General features: G+C 33.6%; 2 protein-coding genes and 1 pseudogene across 3 annotated transcripts; 1 reads left to right on the top strand and 2 right to left on the bottom strand.

Moving 5' to 3' along the window:
- The first annotated feature begins 384 nt into the window (after nt 1-384).
- LOC146897090 (disease resistance-like protein DSC1) lies at nt 385-6504 on the top strand (annotated as a pseudogene). The gene is made up of 6 exons (XR_015021127.1): nt 385-915; nt 1947-3029; nt 3117-3419; nt 3523-4762; nt 4977-5357; nt 5532-6504. The product of XR_015021127.1 is annotated as a disease resistance-like protein DSC1 (transcript).
- A 1252-nt stretch (nt 6505-7756) lies between these two features.
- On the bottom strand, nt 7757-10918 carry LOC146897089 (coatomer subunit zeta-2-like). Its single transcript, XM_085731503.1, has 6 exons — nt 10826-10918; nt 9530-9689; nt 8469-8616; nt 8311-8388; nt 8144-8228; nt 7757-8015 (listed from the first exon to the last, which is right to left on the bottom strand). The coding sequence occupies exons 1-6, from the start codon at nt 10835-10837 to the stop codon at nt 7956-7958; spliced, it is 543 nt and encodes a 180-aa protein (XP_085587629.1). The 5' UTR covers nt 10838-10918; the 3' UTR covers nt 7757-7955.
- Nucleotides 10919-17050: 6132 nt separating this feature from the next.
- LOC146897088 (uncharacterized) lies at nt 17051-19041 on the bottom strand. Its single transcript, XM_085731502.1, has 3 exons — nt 17642-19041; nt 17507-17559; nt 17051-17395 (listed from the first exon to the last, which is right to left on the bottom strand). Exons 1-3 carry the CDS (start codon nt 17742-17744, stop codon nt 17162-17164), a joined length of 390 nt encoding a protein of 129 aa, XP_085587628.1. The 5' UTR covers nt 17745-19041; the 3' UTR covers nt 17051-17161.
- Between the last annotated feature and the right edge of the window lie 648 nt (nt 19042-19689).

Below are 19689 nucleotides of genomic sequence, written 5' to 3'. Positions count from 1 at the left end.
CAATTTAATTTTCTATGTCTTTATCAAAGAAAAAAAAAATTATAAAAAATGAAGTAATTTAAAAAAAAAAAAAAAACTTAGGAAATTCAAAAAAAAAAAATTAATATCCACGAAAGAGAATAAAATATGGTGTGGTGGGTGTACAATAATTTTGATGAAACTTTTATATTAAAGGTAGAAAAGAGGGTCTATGTGTTATGTAGTGATTTATGCACAGTAGCAAGAGCCAAATTTGTATATTTTTTTAACGGTTGGTAGAAAGAGCCAAAATTGAAACCTAATCAATTTGTTTTTTGTGTTGTTTTTCTCAAGTTAAGGATAAGGTTGCGTTGACCTTCAAGGTGTATAGAACAATATATACTCTGCTGCTATTCTCTTTTGGTCAGAAGTGTGTTGATCCTTCCTCGGTACTAGTTATAGCTGATCAAAACATGTCTTCCTCTTCAGAAAATTATGATGTATTCATTAGCTTTAGGGGCCAAGACACGCGTGAAACATTCACAAGCCATCTTCATTATGCTTTACGCAAGCAAAAGATCAGAACATACATCGATGATAACCTTGAAAAGGGAGGTGAAGTTGGTAAACAACTTGCACAAGCAATCCAAGACTCAAGCATATATCTAATCATATTTTCTCAGAAAACTATGCGACCTCTACGTGGTGTTTGAACGAACTACTTAAAATACTCGAATGCAGAAAAAACAATGGTCAGGTAGTCATACCTGTGTTCTATAACATAGATCCATCACATGTACGTAAGCAAACAGGAAGTTACGCAGAAGCGTTCGCCAAATATGAGGGGGAAGTGATTAACAGCAATGAATCCTTTGCAAACACTGTTTCTAAGTGGAGAGCTGCTCTTGCTGAAGCCGCTAATATACCTGGATGGGACTCTCAATGCCGTAACTATAAGTAAGTGTGAATAACCATATATACTTTCATTTATTGTTGAAGATGATTTTGTGATAAACATGTTGATTCTCATCTCAAAATGATATGGTAAATTAATTATATTTGTCCCAGTAATCCTTTACAAGAGAGGAAGGAATGATGTTTACATGTAAAACCTTATTTCTAGTTTCTAGCAATACTTAAATCAGGGTAATTAGAAAATGGATTATGATCCTTAAAGTGTATAGTAAGAAAGTCAATGATTGTTATTTTAACAACCTCGTTATTTTTTGTGATGTACGATAATATTTACCTTTGATTTGTTAATTAACAATTGATGTTATTCACTTTACATTCTAAAAAGAGACAGATCCTTAGAAATTAACAACATTTAAAGAATATATCCCCTGAGATTGCTCTTGAGGGGCACAACTCACTCCAACAAATTCTAGTTAATGCATGATTGAAATAAAAAAATTCACACTATATTGAAAATTGATAGTGTTGGATATAGGTTTTTTTCATTTTTTTGGGCTAAAGGGGAAGTGGGTCTGGTAATCCATATCTCAGCTGGAGATAAATAAAGTCTGACAAATGATTATTTCATCTACCATTCAGACTCAGGGACGTTGGATCTCAGGGACGATAGGATTATAGGGATTTGAGTATATGGGGTGTCTACGTCTTATATCGACTAGTATAGATAGTTTGGTGGAGTACTTAAATGAATTGATTGTTTTTCCATAATAGCTAGCTTTTAAAGGAGGATTCTCAAGTGCTTGGCTACCTATAAGTTACAACACAAAAAAATTGGTATCTAAGATTTCCATCCCATCCTACTAATAGCCATCTCACTCTATTGTGTATGGTCGTCCATTGCATGAAGTGTTCGTTACTGTGAAAAACGTCAACAGTCAAGTAATTTTAACAAGTCATCTCTCCTGTTAAAAAGAAACTTCTAAATATCCAATGGTTGATCATATTCAAGATTCATCTCATATTTATTCTTTATTTTGTATTTTTATTGATTATTTATTTATTTATTTGGCTAGGGATGATTCTCAAGTCATTGAGAGCATTGTGAATGATGTTTGGAAAAGGCTAACCTTGATGTATCATAATGAACAGAAAGGCCTTGATCATAATGATAAACAAGGTAAAAAATTTGAGTTACTACTGGAAAGACATCCAAGAATTGGAATTTGGGGCATGGGTGGAATAGGGAAGACAACTATAGCCAGACAGATGTTTGCAAAACACTCTGCACAATACCACAGTGCTTGCTTTATGGAAAATGTAACTGAAGAAGTACAAAAGTTTGGACTAACATACGTCCGTAATAAGCTTTTTAGTGAGCTACTAAAGCAAGAAATTACTGCATCTGATTTTCTTGGAGCAGCATTCATTGAGAGGATGCTTAGCGGTAGAAATTTTTTTGTCGTACTTGATGACGTGGCTAATGCTTCACAATTAGAAGATTTGTGTAAGGAACTTGATGATCTTGGACCAAACAGTAGGCTCATTATCACAACAAGAGATATGCAAACGTTGACTGGATATATGAGGTCTCAAAATGGGATTTTGAAGAATCTCTGAGGCTTTTTAGCTTTGGAGCTTTCAAGCAAAACCATCCTAAAGAGGGTTACAAACTTCTCTCGCAAAGGGCGGTTGCATATGCAGGAGGCGTTCCGTTAGCTTTAAAAGTTTTGGGTGCACATTTGTATTCTAGAAATACTGAATTCTGGGAAACTGAGTTGAAAATTTTGGAGAACAAGGGGGAGTCCTTAAGTGGAATTCAAGAAGTGCTGAAAGTGAGCTATAAGGGATTGGCAGTCCGAGAAAAGGAAATTTTTCTAGATATTGCATTCTTTTTCAAAGATAAACAAAGAGATTTTGTGACAAAGATGCTAAATGCCTTTGGTTTCAACGCTACCAGTGGATTAGTCACGCTTGAAGATAAAGCTCTTATCACTATTTCATTAGGCAGTATGCAATTTATACAAATGCATGACTTACTACAACAAATGGCTTTTGATATAGTTCAGCAAAATGAAGACCGCACTAGCAGAGACCCGGGAGAATGCAGCAGGTTAAGAGATACTGAAGAAGTTTGTGATGTATTTAAAAATAGCAAGGTAATTAAGTAGAGGCAACCACGTATTTCTTGTTAAAAGTTATAGTTGATTTGCTTCGTTTTCACTGACTTTCTTTTGATTCGTCAGGGTACACATAAAGTTGAAGGCATAATATTGGATTTGTCTCAAAAGGGAGATTTGCATGTTCGGGCAGACACATTCAACATGATGACTAAATTAAGATTTCTAAGATTGTATGTCCCCTTGACCAAGAAGAGATCAACTGTCATACATCATCATGAAGAAATGATGTCACTTTCTGATAAACTAAGATATCTTGAGTGGAACGAATGTCCCTTGAAATCTCTACCACACCCTTTTTGCGCAAAGCTACTAGTTGAGATTCACCTGCCTCACAGCAATGTAGAATATCTTTGGCACGGGATGCAGGTGTGTGTGTGTGTGTGTGCGCGCCTGTGTGTGTGCGTGGGAATACATTTGTGAATCAGTTAATGAAAATTGATGATGGATTTTCCATTTTGACTTGTGATAGGAACTTGTGAATTTAGAAACAGTCAACCTAAGGGAAAGCAAACAATTGATGAAGCTCCCTGATTTGTCTGGGGCCACAAAACTGAAATGGTTGTATCTCTCAGGTTGTGAAAATTTATGTGAAGTTCAGCCATCTGTTTTTTCCAAGGACACGCTTGTTGCTTTGTTTGTAGACAGGTGCAAAAAGTTGGAGATTTTTTTTAGTGAGAATCATTTAACATCTCTAGCGAAGATCAATGTCGAAGGGTGCTCAAGTCTTAGGGAATTTTCGTTGTCCTTGGATTTGATTGAAGTATTAGATTTAAGCAATACAAGTATTGAAATACTTCACTCATCCATTGGTTGTCTGAGCAAGCTTAGGAAGCTCAATTTACATGGTTTAAGACTTAAGAATCTACCAAAAGAAATTTCTTGCTTGAGAACAGTGTATAAGCTTTTTCTTTCTAATTGCAATACAGTAACCAAATCAAAGTTAGAAGCCATATTTGATGGTGGTCTGGAATCATTGGGAGTACTAACTTTGAATGATTGTGGTAACTTGCTTGAACTACCCGTGAACATTGATTCCTTGTCATCATTGAAATTTTTATATCTACATGGAAGCAATGTGAAGATCTTGCCTACAACCATTAAGAATCTTTCAAACCTTATATATCTATGCTTGAACAATTGCAAGAAGCTTGGTTGTCTGCCTGAGCTTCCTCCACGCATCAATACGCTTCATGCTAACAACTGCATCTCATTGGTGAACGTTACGAGTTTGAAGACTCTTTCACAAACTATGAGAGGAGAGATGAGTTGCATTTCATTCAGGAATTGCATGAAGTTGGATGGACCTTCCCTCGATCGTATTATGGAAGATGTCATCTTAACGATGAAGATTGCCGCATTTCACAATACTATAGTAGTTGATGACTACTTCGACGATTATAACAGTGTTCGTGTTTGTTTACCTGGACGCAGAGTTCCAAGTCAGTTCAAATTCCGAACAATAGGTTCCTCTTCCTCCATTACTATTGAAGTTCCTCACCTTTCCAAATCTATTGGGTTAATTTTATCAGCTGTTGTTTCTTCATCCTACGGAATGAAGGAGCGTAACAATGATGCCATAATCAAATGTCAAAGCTATTCGAAATATAGCAGAAGACAGTATGGTGTGGGAAGTGTGCGTATACAGGATGATGAAAAAGATTTGAGCTTGGATCATGTTTTTGTGTGGTATAATATTCCATACAAGAGGGGTAACCTTGGCGCAACTGCTAAAGTTGTTGTCATGTGACTAGAAGGTCACGGGTTCAAGTCTTGGAAACAGCCTCTTGTGTAAAAAACAAGGTAAGGTTGCGTACAATACACCGAATGGTGGGACCCCTTCCCGGACCCTGCGTATGCGGGAGCTTTAGTGCACCGGGTTGCCCTTTGCCCTTAATATTCCATACAACTATAAGAATTATAAAGCAAAGGCATTTGAATTCAGTGTTACAACTAGTAAAGGGAAACATAATGGCTTTTATAGTTTGAAAGAGTGTGGGATCTGTCCAATTTATTACTCAGAATTTCCAAGGCTTGCAGCCACCATGAATTTGGACAGGGACTTGGAAAAGGAAATTGCATTGGAGTTGTCTCGGAGGTTTGGATCAGATTTGAATGAATCAATGCAATTTGAGTCTGAATCAATTGAAAGACGTGTTGATGATGACAATGAGAGGGAATTAGGCAACGAGATCAATGAGTCAATTGAAAGATGTGATGAGAAGGAAAGCACTTGCATACAGAAGAACCAACAAGATTCAGACTCGAATGAAAAATGTAGTTGTTCATCAAATGAGTGCTTAATGGGTATGAAAACTTTTCACCCTCTTTCACAAATCTCACATGTTATATCTTCTATTGTCCTTCTTACGTCAATGTCATAAAATTGTCCAGAGACTTCCTTAACTTGAAAATAAATAACATCATTATTCTTAGTATATACTTATAAAATTGTTTTATGGATCAATGTTTACTAAGCAGGTCCATTGATCTATCTATGGGGATTAATCTGCCGCACATAAAAGCATGTGAAGTCCTACTATGAATTCCAAAAGATTCAAGTATGTTTCTTTTCTTCCAATTGTGTATAATTAACTCACATGAAGAATATGTGTTTTGTTTTTCTTGATTGAGTTGATAAAATGCATATCTTGAGTTGCACAGACAAATGTGTTGTGTGTTATGTAAAATGCAGAGACACCAATTCAAGACAACATACTTCTTCTTGTGATGGTGTCAATGACATGATTATAATAGGCACATTTTTTTTACCTTCATCCTTCTATTTAATTACAATAACTATTTTCTCTCCCTTTAAAATAATTCTCAATGTTATTCTTTCGAATGACCAAGCAACATTAGATGCAAGTATTTTAAATCACAAATATTTTTTCATTTTGCATTTTTTTCTTGTGATTTCTGTTCAAATTCTATATGTTCTTTCAGGATGATTTTGCAGTTGTGGTCGGTTTGATACATTCAAGAGAAATAAACTCAGATCAGTTCCAGTTAGTCTCTGCTTGCCAAAAGTTCTCACCATGGTTCTAAATTGCAGTTGCTTAAGCTGCAAGTCTTGATATTGTGGCAAAATCTGCGCAACTGTGGCCATGCGTTAGGGAAACCTCTTAAACTTTTGCAGGATGAAGGAAGTATATAGCTGATTAAGGACAATTATTTTGTGTCAACAATACAATTGATGATCTGGCTCACCTATTTGTCAGCAGATTGAGTTGGATTGTTCATTTATAGCTGATAAACATTGTTTATGTATTTCTATTTGATTACTGTAATAATGCCATTTGAGGAATTTTAATTTTAAAATGTTGCTATACTATTTCTCTTTCTGTGTATGTATGGTTTATCATACGTTTATTTGGGTTCCAAGGCTTTGTAAATTTTAGTTGTTTTCTTTTTTAAAACTATACAGTTTATATGATTTTAGTATTTATGTAAAGCATCATTGCCTTGACCTTTTTATGATGTACTATATTTTATGTTTCACAATGAGTTCCACTGATTTATGAAGCTTGTGTTACCCTGTTCTCTTTGAATATTTGAAAGATTATTTTTTTAGATAATCGTAAATTAAATCATGATTAATATATTTTTAATTTTAAAAATATTATAACAACATAGATTGAATTTAAAAAATTCATATAAACTCTTCAAAGCCCTCCAAAATCATCCTCAAATACAATTTTTGAATTCTCCAAAATTAAAAGAATTTTTATATTATGAAGAAAAATAAACCCCCAAAACCCTCCCTTTTCAAAGTCGTCTATTTCTTCCACTTGCTCCTTTTACTACAATTTTTCTTAAACAAATTATCTTGATATCAATCAAAGAACAAGAGAAAATCCTTAATGTGTATGTATGCGAGCTAACGTATTACAAGGATAAAGCAGTATAAAGTTAGAACTTTAACCACTTGTTCAGTTGTTTCATGTAATCTCTGCTTTGAGCTATGGAAGGAACCACAAAGCTTAGAATACATGAGTGCCCTAAATTGTTTTGCATGGTTCCCAACGTTTGATATTTGGGATTGAAACGACCAGCAATCAAATAATCACATCCCCTAGATGAATGTAAGTAGGACTTGCTAAATTATGCCAAGAATCCATGGGATTTGAAAGTCAATTGTTTGGAGTAAGTATTGCAACATTGACTCATCGACGTAATCAACAATGGCATAACATAGTTCTATTAGAGGTCTAATACCATTCGATAAAATGATGCTTCGAGGATGAAATGAACAGAAAACTTATTCATGAACAGTACACATCTGCCTCAACTGTTAATAGGTGTCAGATTCAGTTACAGCCACCAATTGTTAAAACCTTGAATATTTTGATTTTGGAGTTAAACCTGAAACAGCTGTGCTTTCTGTCAAAAAATACTGAGGAATACTCCTTGATGATACTTATGCACAGACATCTGTTTCATGTTGAAGTGAGTCTGTGTGTATACTATATACCTAAGGTAAATACTTATTGATGCAAGGATGGCTTGATATTGGATTCAACAAACTTCATTAGTAGCTGATATATGATGTGGAACTAAATCTTCACATTAACCTGGATATCCAAACATCTAGGTTGCTTTTTTTTATCCAATCATTGTTTACCTAAAATTATTAAGTTCTTCCATACATTGGAAAATAATACCAGGGGTACAGGAGAAGGAAGATCATTGAAATAAAAAAAAAATAGTACAACTACCCAGTAACTTGAATTCAGAAAAGCAATTCCAGATCTTAGCAGAAGACTGGATTTAATATATTGTTCTTGCTTTTGTAAAAAAAAATACAGATTCAAATGGAGGGATAAAATAAAACAATTCTCATAAACAGAAAAACTTAACTACTAAAATATCAGAAACACATTTAAGTACATCACCATGAGTGCATCATGTTAAAAGAGTTCTTGTGAAAGTGTCTCTGGCTGTAGCCCATGCCTGAGTTAGTGTCTGCAATATCAGAAAGTCATTGTCAGATTGAAGATGGTGTAATATGCCATTGTGCATTTGTGTTGCAAAAATCAATAGAAAGCATACATTATTGATAGAAACTAAACTGAAAGTTACGTAAACGTTACCTGCTCTGATAAGGGAGCATCAGCATCCATGTTATGGGAGGTCACTTTTTCAGCAATAAGAGGTCCATTAGTTTCAAGTATAATCCTTCAAGCAAAAAATGAGGTGTTAAAAGAATAAATAAACTTTCATGGAAAAGACAATTTGTGGCTAATAAATGTATACATACCCTCCATCAACGATCTCGTCAAGACATAAAAGAATGAGATCCAAGTTCTCAAGTGCCTCGCTTTTGTCAACATTGCTCCTGTAAAAGGAACACAAATATGAGCAATACCCATCTGATTTTAATTCGGAAAACAAATAACAAAATACGACCATAAATACCTCAGCAAAAGGGTGACTGCATCAAAGAAACCTTGAAGAACAGATGACAAAATGAGCTCATTTTCATCATCACCACCGGTGACAAAGAAATGCAAGTCTTGCACAAATTTGTAAACAATGATATTGTTCTCGAGTAGTGTTATCTCAGCTGCAGACAATAATTTAACACTAAATCAGTCTTAAACGAAACATGATAACCATGAGTGCTCACATAAGTTTTTCTACAATAAAACAACAGATACCAATGGTATATTGAAGAGTGTGTTTTTTACTGCATCTTGATTTCCCGAAAGGGAAACAAATAAAAGAGCAAACACACCAGGGGTCTTGGGGAAGTTCATGTTCCATTCACATGTTAAAAATCACTAGAACAGATGCTGCTACCACTACTAGCAAATGCCTTGTGAACTTCTCAATCAGTTAATATAAATCAAAGGCCAAAAAACTGGTGCTACAGTAGAGTGCTAACTTGGATGAAATTTTTTTGATACATTCAAGTAAAGGTTTCTGTAAGAATTTTATTTCGCCTAATACACTCGAAAGGATGTTTGATTAAGCACTTCAAAATTGAAGGCGGTGTCATAAAGGCATGCAAACTTTAGTAAAGAATGACTAGGTCTTTTTCTTAAATTGTTAGGATGCTGGCTCATGAGAATGTTTCAAAATATAACTGAACCGTTTACACATATGCAAGACACCAACTGATTGGACTGAGATAGACGCAAAATCTACTTTCGTCTATGACAGAAGATAGTCATGAAAAGTCTTCATTTTATCATTACGTCAAGGTAACACAATGACTTATCGTCTTATGAGGTCAAGTATTGACAAATAAGTGAGAGAAAAAAAAATAGAACTATTGGCATGAACGTCGATAAGTAAAAGGATTTTTAAGACCAAACCAAAATGCATAATATAATAACCTAAAAACAAAGTTGCATATCCGTTACATCAAGAATTGTGTTGGATTGATACCCCTACAATTAAGCATTACACTAGAAAACAATATAAAATTAGTTGACTTCATATCATGTTGAGTATTTCTCAACATTGATGCTTACCTTCTGTCCTTGCATTTGTCTTAACAGTCTTAGTGAACACAAACTTCTCAAAAGCTAACTTTGAACTGTTTGTTGGCCAGTCATCTGAGTAATACTTGACTGCCACACGCTTCCCTTCAGAGTCTAAAAGAAGAATGTTTTTTATTGAAGGACACAAGCCCTACAGATATAAAAATATGGCAACATGTCAAAAAAGAACTGCATTTTTCAGACACTTGAAGCTCTCCCTTTTTCAAATTTGTAAAACTGATAATCATCAAAACAAAATGTAAGCAGAATTGATGCGGAACAACTTGTTCAATTTCACGCGCTATTCATAAAAGAGCAATTTTCAATAATCAACACTTTCCTCTTATTCGTTCCTAATTCCTGGCTACGAAGCACTCCCAATGACACCAGATACGACAATGACACATGGACACCAATAATAATTGGGAAAAAATAACATAATTGAATGTAATCACATGTTTCGGTTTCGAGTCACCGACATATGTCGGACACTGGAAACGTCTTTGATTAGAAGTTTCGGTGCCACAGAGATTCATGGTAGCGATCTCAGCAGTAACTGCAGATCATGGCCTTCGCAGTGCTGTCAATTACAGATAATAGCAGCTTGTTCAAATTTTGCTATGCTACAATGCTATAACGCCGCTATAGCTGCTATTTGACAACACTCTAACCTAAATAGTGTATCACAGAACAAATGTGATTTGTTCAAATCTGCCAGCGCTATATACCACTATTTGACAACACTGGTCTTGGCATTCGACACTCAATATTAAACACAAATCTTCAACATAGAACCCACAGCAAAGTTCATCCTATTATCCCTAATCATCAGATTTTAGTTTACATCAAGACAAAAAAACCTTAACATCAATTATAACAAATTGTTAGAAAAAATTGCTATAACCAAAGCATAAGAAACAATCACTACAGGGATAGACGTTTTAAACGGATCTGAAATGGGGCAAACAAAAAGATCTCAAATGTAAACAACCATTCAAAGTTAAATCACTCCAAACTCCAAATCACTAAACGATCCAACCAACAAACACAAAAAATAAACTTTTTCGAAACCCAATTCATAAAATATGATTCATATGGTTATTGATCCATCAGAACAGAAAATAACTTAAAAACAGAAACTTTTTTGAAATCCAATTCGTAAATTGATTAGAATAAGCTGAAATAAGATCCATCACAACAGAAGAAGAAAAAAATCTCAAAAAATTTCACCCATTACATTGTGATTGATGCGCGTATAAAGGAATGATAAAAGAGAAAGGGACTTACGTTGGATGCCATATCTGAGTGGGGAGAAGAGAAGAGAAGAGAAGGAGGATGAAGTGTGAATTTGGTGTTTGGAGATCTGCGATATATGAATTTGAGGAGAAGGATCAGCGACCGCCAATTTAATATATCGGTGCTTAATTTTTTTTATTTTTTTAGAATAAATCATTAATTTCAATCATCTAAAAAATTTAGCTCAATTGATAAGTGAATAAACTTTATTAACTCAGTTGGCAGGAACAATACATAAAATATGCAAGGTTTAGGGTTTGAACCCAGTCACCACCAAACAAGTGAATAAACCTTATTTTTCCTAAAAAAAAAAAAAGGGTGAGTAAATAATTTTTTTTGTTACAAAAGAAGACATAGTCCAAAGTGAATAAGTAAATTTAGCATAAGTTTGTAAAAAAAAATATCGTTTAAGGTTATACACAAATTAAAAAAAATGTAATAATAAGGTCGAAAGAGATGACAATTTTATTAAATTAACCTAATTTATTATTTGTGTAATACTTTAAAAGTGGTTTAAACTCAATTAATTAAATACTACAATTAAAAGTAAAATAATTTTTTTTTGAGGGAATTAAAAGTAAAGTAATATTTTTACATTGAAAAGTGCAAGTAACATTCATTTTAAAAACAAGTTTTTTTTTACATAACATTCATTTTAAAACAGATGGAATGTTTTAGAATCACAGTTTACCAACTAGCAGGAGTTAAAAAGGCAAAACAACCTTTTGAGCTTGGTTCATGAATGATCTATGTGTTTTGTTGATCATGTCTCGTTAATCTTAGTGTCTTTTTTATTTTGTGACGATAAAAATTGATTTTGAATAAATTAATTTTAGTTAAAAGTAAATTTAATGTAACTGTTTATTTAGATACATTCATGTAAAAATAAATTTAACAATAATTCGAGTATAACTTTTCAAAAATATTAATTTGAAAGGTTTTTTTTTATAAAAACAATAATTCGAGTATAACCTTCTATAGTTTCAAATTAAAATCAGCTGTAGAAGCTATATTAATTCTACTCAAAAACATTCTAATAGTCAAGATAGATGATTCTGAATTATAGGTTCGGCACAATCCCCTTACTCTAAGATTCCTTCGTAAAAAGAATGTAGGCTATAAAATGCTAGGAGATTAGTCACTTTAGTCCTTGAATAGGAAAGGAGTCGCCACTTTAGTCCCTGAATGCAGATAAATTGCAAAATAGTCCTTGAATGTAGACTCTATTAGTTAATTTAGTCCATGAATGCAGACTATGTTAATCAACTTAAACCTTGAATGTAGACTCTGTTAGTCACTTTAGTCCCTGAAATTGACCAACAGAGTCCACATTCAAGGATTGTATTACAATTTCTCTGCATTCATGGACTAAAGTGACTACTCATTTTCCATTGAGAGACTAAAGTGACTAATTCCCTAAAATGCTCGAACAAAGTTTCCTCATTTTGATTTTACTTTACTCGTATATGGTTTATCTATTGAATAAATTTGTTTATCGTAAAAAAAAGTTTAAAAAAAACATGTGGAATTTTTTTTTTTGAAAGAATGTGGAATATTTTTATAAAAACAAAAAAAGAGTACAAAAATGTCATATGACAAATCAAGACATCTCAACTATTAACAACCTTTGCCGCCATATATTATTTGCAACACTCTAAAATTTATATTAAGTAAAACCGAGAGAACGATGCAAAAATCACTTGAGAGGACTATACTAGAACTCAAGTCTGAATAACTAAGAGAGTTCATCATCTATCTCATTAAAAACTTTGTTAGAAAAACCCAAAAGGATTAAACCTGACAAGAAAAAATGTGTACAAAGCAAACAACAACAAAAACAAAAAGGGAAAATAGAACTGTTACAAAGAGCAAACATCAACAAAATATGAATTCAATACATCCTAATTTATTACAGAAATGATAACTAAACACAAAAATCCAAACACAATACAGACACCATACGTTACTGTAGCTTTATACATCTTTTTTCATTTTTTTTTTTTAATTCCTTTCCTTCTCTCTTTGCCATTTCTCTGTTCAATACCATCTCTCGCCATCATCCCCGGCGACGTTTACTGAACTTATCCGTCCCTACTGCCATCATCTCCACTTCTCTCAGTCATGCTCTCTCTCAATCACCGACGACCACCGCCGTTATCTTCTTCGACAAAACAGATTGGAAGTCCGATGTGAGGGTAATGGTGAGGACGAATCTGGTTTCTTCATCTCTATCTCACCGGAGTTCTCTCTCGCGTGATCTTTCTCACTAATGACGCGGTGGTGGTGAAAACGGGTCTCCGGCGAGAGGGAGAAGAGGACTTCAGCGGCGACACGTTCAGATCTGAACGAATTTCGTGAAAACGGGTCACTGATAAGGACGATGGTGGTTGTGATGGTGGAGGACGCGGTGGCGATGACTGCGGTGAGTGAGGACGGTGGTTGGGAGAGGCGGTGATGTGGACTGTGGGGAGGAATAGAGAGACCGTATGGAAGATGGGGAAGATGAGAAACAGGATGGGTGTATGCGGATTTGACAAAATTGCCCCTAATTTATGGTTGAAATGTCTAAACTACCCATGGTGTTGTATTTGTGTTTGGATTTTTGTGTTTACTTATCATTGCTGAATTTATTAGGATTTGAGAAATCAAAAATGCAAAGCATAGTAGAACTCATCCAAAGCGTCCAATTCTGCTTAAGACCAAAATAATATATTTTGTCTCCACACTAGTTTCCTTCTCTTGAAATTTGAGAAATATAGAGCTTCGTATTTTTTGTTAACCTCATACTATATAACCTCATGAGCCCATAGAGCCTAGTTTGAAATTGATCTATTTATCATGCTAAAAAATTGATGTGCTCGCCATTGTCAATAGGTCATTATTTTTCGACCTTATGAGTTTATCGCACGCTTCATTCAGATTCTAAAATCTGAAATATTTCAACGTGTTTTTGGAAGTTTTATGGCGTTTTTATGTAGTTCAGATTCTAAAATCCGAACTGCATAGGGCACATGAAAACCTCATAAAATAGGAAAAGAAACAGTCTTGTCAATAAATCACTGCCCATGCTCCTTGACAATGGAGAACTTGAGTTTCAAACAAGTCCAAATAAAAGGAAAAATATGATAGGAAATATGTCCATTTGATCTCAACACACTAGCTCTTAGAAGAAAGCTTAAGGGTGGCATCCTCATTGATGTCCCTTATAGATCCCAATTCTCAATCCAATGTCACCCTCCTTTGTAGGAGTGTACATCTAATGCCAAACTACATCATCTTTATTTGATCAGAGTCACCGGATCACGTAAAGTTTATAATCCATCTGCCAATGGTGTTGATAAGAAATTAATTAGGCCATGAATAAATAAGAAAGCTAAAGATAAAAATACTATAAATCACACTTTTAAGTTTAAGAACTTGAAGTCTTCCCGTAATAGAAAGTAAAGAATCCTACCCGTAAAAAAGTATGTGGATTATGACACACAAAAATTTTGATTTTTCTCTTCTATAGTGAAGTGTGTAATTTCAATTTTAAAACTTAATCGTTAAAATTATGAGGTACGTGCATAAGTATGAGTATGTTTAAATATTAATCGTTACTTTTTTTTTCATATTAATCATTAATCAAATCTCAAAAATTTATATATGTCCATTTGGAATTGAAAGTGTTGGGCATGAAGAAGAAGAAGAAAAAGGGAATTGAAATTGAAAGTCTCTTAAATATTGACTCATATATATAACCATATGCGTGTCTAAGTGTCTTTGTATGTGAGACGGTGACTGTTAAAAGAATCTCACATCGGACAAAAGATTGCCTGAACACATATTTATAAATGGAAATGGTATATATAGCGAAAGGTTTATCACAACGGCATAGCGAATTGTTTTTTCACATGTTATCAAACTTTAACTACCCATGATCTCCATGAATTCCCATGATTTACGGAACTGCAAATTTCTTTACACGGTTATACGTCACTTCTTGATGGATTCGTGAAGCAAATTTTGGCTTAATATAGCATTGCTCATTTATAAATAGGAGTAATCCTCACTTTACAAACCGATTTTTTAAGATGAGTTAGACCTCAAGTTTCAACATGGTATCAGAGCTTTCAATAGGATCCATTGGGTCACCCACTATCAGAATCAGATTTCCGTTATCGGATTGGACAATCCTCACCTCACAAGCTAGTTTTGTAAGGATGTGTTAGGGTCACAAATGTTATCTAGGGAAAAAAAACAACTCAAGTGGGCGGTATCCCTAAAAAAATTCAAGTGGATGGTAGGATATCTCCTTTGGTTTAAACAAATGATTTTGGTTAGAATCTAGCTCTGAAACTACAATAATATTAAAGCTTTTAACTTTTGAGAAAGAGTTTTTCATCTTGTGCGGTCCTGTTCGATTAGAGTGATTAATCTCTACTATTATTTGGTAAAGAAAATTATGTGTCTTTGTGGGCAAATTTTATTTTTTTTAGAAGCAAACTACTAGTTTATTGAAATTAACAATCGAAACCTTAAGAGGAACACTCCAAGGACCAATCCAAGTGTGTATAATTATTTATAATCATATTTTTGGTAAGTGTAGCACAATTAATTACTGCTCGATGTAGCATCACGCCTCAATACAGGTTTGATAAGTAGCAGTTTCAGTTCTGAGCTGATGCACACAGGTTTAATATATAGCAATGGTTTTGGACTCTTGGCTATAAACTTTGAGATAATACCATGACCATGTTTTGTTTTGTATCCTTAGTAGCTTCGAATCGAGGCACTAAGCTATCATAGACTTTGCCTCTACCCAAATGGTGTCTATGTAAGAGAACAAAAACAGAACAGATTTTAACGAATGTGTAAAAGTGAGTATTGACCTATGCCTAATGTTGCCCAAAATGGTGAAATGAAAATGGTTCATTCATTGGAGACTGGGCCATTAAGTATGATCTGGATTTGATTTGTATTTGTTTTAGTTTTTCTAGGCTAAAATATTTTCTAATTGTGGAAATATTTGACTAGGTTAAATTCTCAAATGACTTGAAGTGGATATGCCCTCTAACTCCACCCTCACCAAGAGAATGTAAATTTGAATTTTAGGAGTTATTCTGATTATAAGGTTAGTAAAACTTAATGGGTTGTTTCATTTTAGTGCGCCTATACAATTAAACTAAATATTAATCTTATTAACGAGACTCCTTCAAAAAAAAATCTTATTAACGAGACTTGAATTTAATCACTTAGTTAATTACTTAGTGTATGTTTGGTTCTACTTTTAGAAGGATCAAAATTGATTATAGATGTGAAGAATCGATTCTAACATGTTTGATTGTTGTTGAGTATAATTGATTTTACATCCATAATTGGTTATACTTGAAGCTAGAGTTTGTAGCTTTTAATTTTAGAATTGATTTTCATGCACAAATTTATAGTTCAACTCATTTTTACATGAATGTATTCAAACATAAATCGTTTTTAGCTAAAATCAATTTTATAGAATCAATTCTATCAAACTCAATTATCACGGCCAAACACACGCTTAGTTTTCAACTAGTCTATCTAAATTCTCAAGGCCATAAACTTTTAAATTTTATGGTATTTACATCATTCATACTTATTTAAATTTTAGTTTCAATCTCTATGTTGTATATTTTTAAATTTAAATTTGATAAATAAAATGTATTGTTAAAGACATATTTGAATTACAATTGGTAATTCCCTTTATATTATGAATGATGATATAGATTAATTAGGCTTAATTTTGCATTCAAACTTAAAACATTCAATAAATCATTTCAATTGAGTCAAAATAAATTTTACATAATCTTCAAAATCAAATTTATTATACATTCACATAAACTCACACCAACTGCTGCTAGCTATCTAATAGATGAATGATGGTTTAGACTGAACATTGCAAAGTTTGGAACGACATATCTACAACTCCTCACTCAAGAAACATGTCCTCCCCCAAAGACTATACTTCCATTTTGCCACATGCTTGTGGATATAATACATGCATACACTTTTCTTTTTCAATTTCACCTAGTAATCTTTAGTCAAAGGTGACCATAACCTATCAAATCATCATAAATGACCATTTTGAATTCTGACTCATAAGTAAAAATATTAAAGAGATGATTGCTCCTTCTTAGAAATGTATGATTTGTTTTGAGCACATTGTTTAGGAATAATAATCATAAATAACCAAAACTCTTTGAATATGAGAATTGTATAAACTACATAAGAACTAGAGAATGAGATAAAAGATTAACATTCTGGCTCATAATACAATGTAGCAGATAATTAAAATGGAAAATAACACAATATTAATCATGGACTATAGAATGAAGGACCACACTTGCATTTCCAACTCTCAGGCTCATAATTTGCATACATAATCCCCAAATGGCTTGTTCTGCTTGGTACTTGAGTAGCTTCACATGGAAAACAACCATAACATTTATGCTCACAGCTTGGTGGACTTGACCCTATTTTACTCACTTCTCTATCATTTTCTACCTCCCTTTTCTTTGACATACTTTCTGTTCCCATTATACCCTTTAACTGTTACAGAAACATAAACACAATGAAACAATTGTACATGCTTTGTCACTATAAAACAACAAAGAATGGAACAAACTCTTATAGTCATGTACATTAGGATTTAGGACATACCTTTTTCGATTCAATGGCATAAGGTGGTGAAGATTTTGAAGCATTTTCTTGAGCTGCAAAAAATAAAAGTTGAAAAGAGTTAACATTAATGTGTCACTGAAAATTAGTAAGTTGAAGACTTGAAAATGGACTTACCTGAATGTGAAATATCATGAGTTGAAAGAAAAGGCCTCTTTGCAACAGAAACCAAACTCACTATTTGAAGAGTTAGCAGAAAACAGAATAATCTTCCCTTCATTTTTTTTTCTTTCTTCAAATGATGAATGTGATGATGTGAGAGAGGTTATAGAATTATTTGAATAAATTATAACTAGAATAAATGGTTAAGCAATATGATTGATGCTATATATATAGATAAAGGCTACCAAATGAGTTTTGAAGCTGCAAATCCCAAAAAGCAGGCCAGGACCCCCAAACATTCCAAGGCTACTGTTTAAAAGCTTTGTTTTGGCCGAGAGATTTTGATTCACAAGCAAATGATTTTTTGGTTTCTTGTCAAACAGTTAAAAACCTCAGAAATTTTTTTCACCCCTCATTTGACAACTCAATAGGTACTACAAAAGTCTAGTTTTTTTCCACTGTCTATATGCCTCTAAGGCTCTAGCCTTGGGAGTGGCATTGTGTTCGGTGTGACCGCATGCAGTTAGACACATCTGTATCGTCTGATCAAGATTGAACAATTTAAATTTGATTGTTGATTTTGATTTATATTTAAGATACTGAGCTTGAAATCTGGATCATCCGATCAAAACATCGAACTTAAAATCTGGATCGTTGATTTTGATCGGACATTTCGTATGTTCGGAATTGTGACAGCACACAATCCAAATCCTTAACCTTGGATAACTTAACTTTCAATACAAGCCAAAATTAGCTTTCTCTTTCAAATCAATCCAAAGTAGTAGTACTATATATGGTGGTCCATAAAATCAGAATAACAGCACCCCTTTTGAGTCTGATCTGTCAGAACAGCCTGCAACACCTCCATAATTATCTGATATTTCAGATTTTATCTTTTTCTTTTAAAATATAAAATCTTTGATGCATATACAATACACTTTATAGCACCTTTCCTTTTTTCTGATGCTTCATTACCATATAGAGAAGAAAGAAATTCAAGGACAGAAAGCCAGTCATATGAAGTAGAAAAATCATCAGGCCTGAGACATGCAGTTCTGTAGAGAAAAAAAATAAAATATTTAATGAGTTTGTTAAAGAATTAAATAAGGTACTATTCTTAACTTTCTTAAGGTTGGTTGTTGAAGAATAGTATAGAAATATATTCACTAACTTCTAATATGGACTATGCTTTTACTAGTTGGTATTAAATTTGTGTGTGTATTCTGCATTGCTGGATATTTTACCACATTTATTGAGGACCATATTCTGGTTACATCATTTATTATGATTCATAAGCCACTGATGATGAAAGTGAAACTAACATGCATGCGCAGTTTGAGGTTGTTATACATAAAGGGCTCAGTTTCACTAGTGGAGTAATAGGAGAAATTGTAATAAAAAAAAAAGTAACTGACCAAGAAATATCAACTTTATATCTCTAAAACAAAAAATTATGAAGACTTCAAATAATGTGGTTTTGGATATAATGATGTGGTTAATGAACTTCAGTTCAAGAAAAAACGTTAAGAGAGAATTCAAATCATAGTTTGAACAATCGTTGTAGCCTTTACTTATCTCCGACCAGACTTTGAATTACTATGACATTTTTCTCCTAAAAACCAGGGTTTAACACAATTTTTTTTAAAAGTTCGGTTAGGGCGTCTGAGTTAAGAGAAACCTAAGTAATCAGCTTCACGATGAGGAGTCGAGAGTGGCGCCAACCAAGATGAGGGTTGGCCATAGGAGAATATGAGGGTATATTTAGGTGGGAATGAAGAGGGGTAGGGGAGGGGTAGGAATGGCGGATTTAGGTCGTGATGCAGCGACGGGAACAGGGAAACCCATTGTGTATCAACACCTTTGATCATCTATTATCAGTCGATTGTATGGTGCAACTTACCATAGACAATTATATTTTTTTTTCTCTTAATCTAATGGTCTACAATGAACTGCCCCATACAACCGACTGGTTATAGGGGATCCAATATGGGGTACCTATAAATACCATATTTTTTTAGTTGTTTGTGTATCTTAAAAGCATCTGAACTTTATTCTCTCATTGT

This window comes from Medicago sativa, chromosome 8, assembly GCF_051527215.1.
Source record: "Medicago sativa cultivar Bolivia chromosome 8, Bolivia_mono, whole genome shotgun sequence".
Lineage (NCBI taxonomy): Eukaryota > Viridiplantae > Streptophyta > Magnoliopsida > Fabales > Fabaceae > Medicago > Medicago sativa.
This window is presented reverse-complemented; position numbering and strand designations above follow the sequence as displayed.

What these genes read in the sequence shown, in the direction of transcription:
- LOC146897088 (XM_085731502.1), bottom strand. Translation starts at nt 17,744, where the DNA reads ATGAAGGGAAGATTATTCTGTTTTCTGCTAACTCTTCAAATAGTGAGT. An exon ending in TCATGATATTTCACATTCAG is followed by an intron (nt 17,560 to 17,641) that starts GTAAGTCCATTT and finishes TATTTTTTGCAG; the next exon opens with CTCAAGAAAATGCTTCAAAA. An exon ending in ATGCCATTGAATCGAAAAAG is followed by an intron (nt 17,396 to 17,506) that starts GTATGTCCTAAA and finishes TTTCTGTAACAG; the next exon opens with TTAAAGGGTATAATGGGAAC.
- LOC146897089 (XM_085731503.1), bottom strand. An exon ending in GCAGTCACCCTTTTGCTGAG is followed by an intron (nt 8,389 to 8,468) that starts GTATTTATGGTC and finishes TTCCTTTTACAG; the next exon opens with GAGCAATGTTGACAAAAGCG. An exon ending in ATGCTCCCTTATCAGAGCAG is followed by an intron (nt 8,016 to 8,143) that starts GTAACGTTTACG and finishes CTGATATTGCAG; the next exon opens with ACACTAACTCAGGCATGGGC.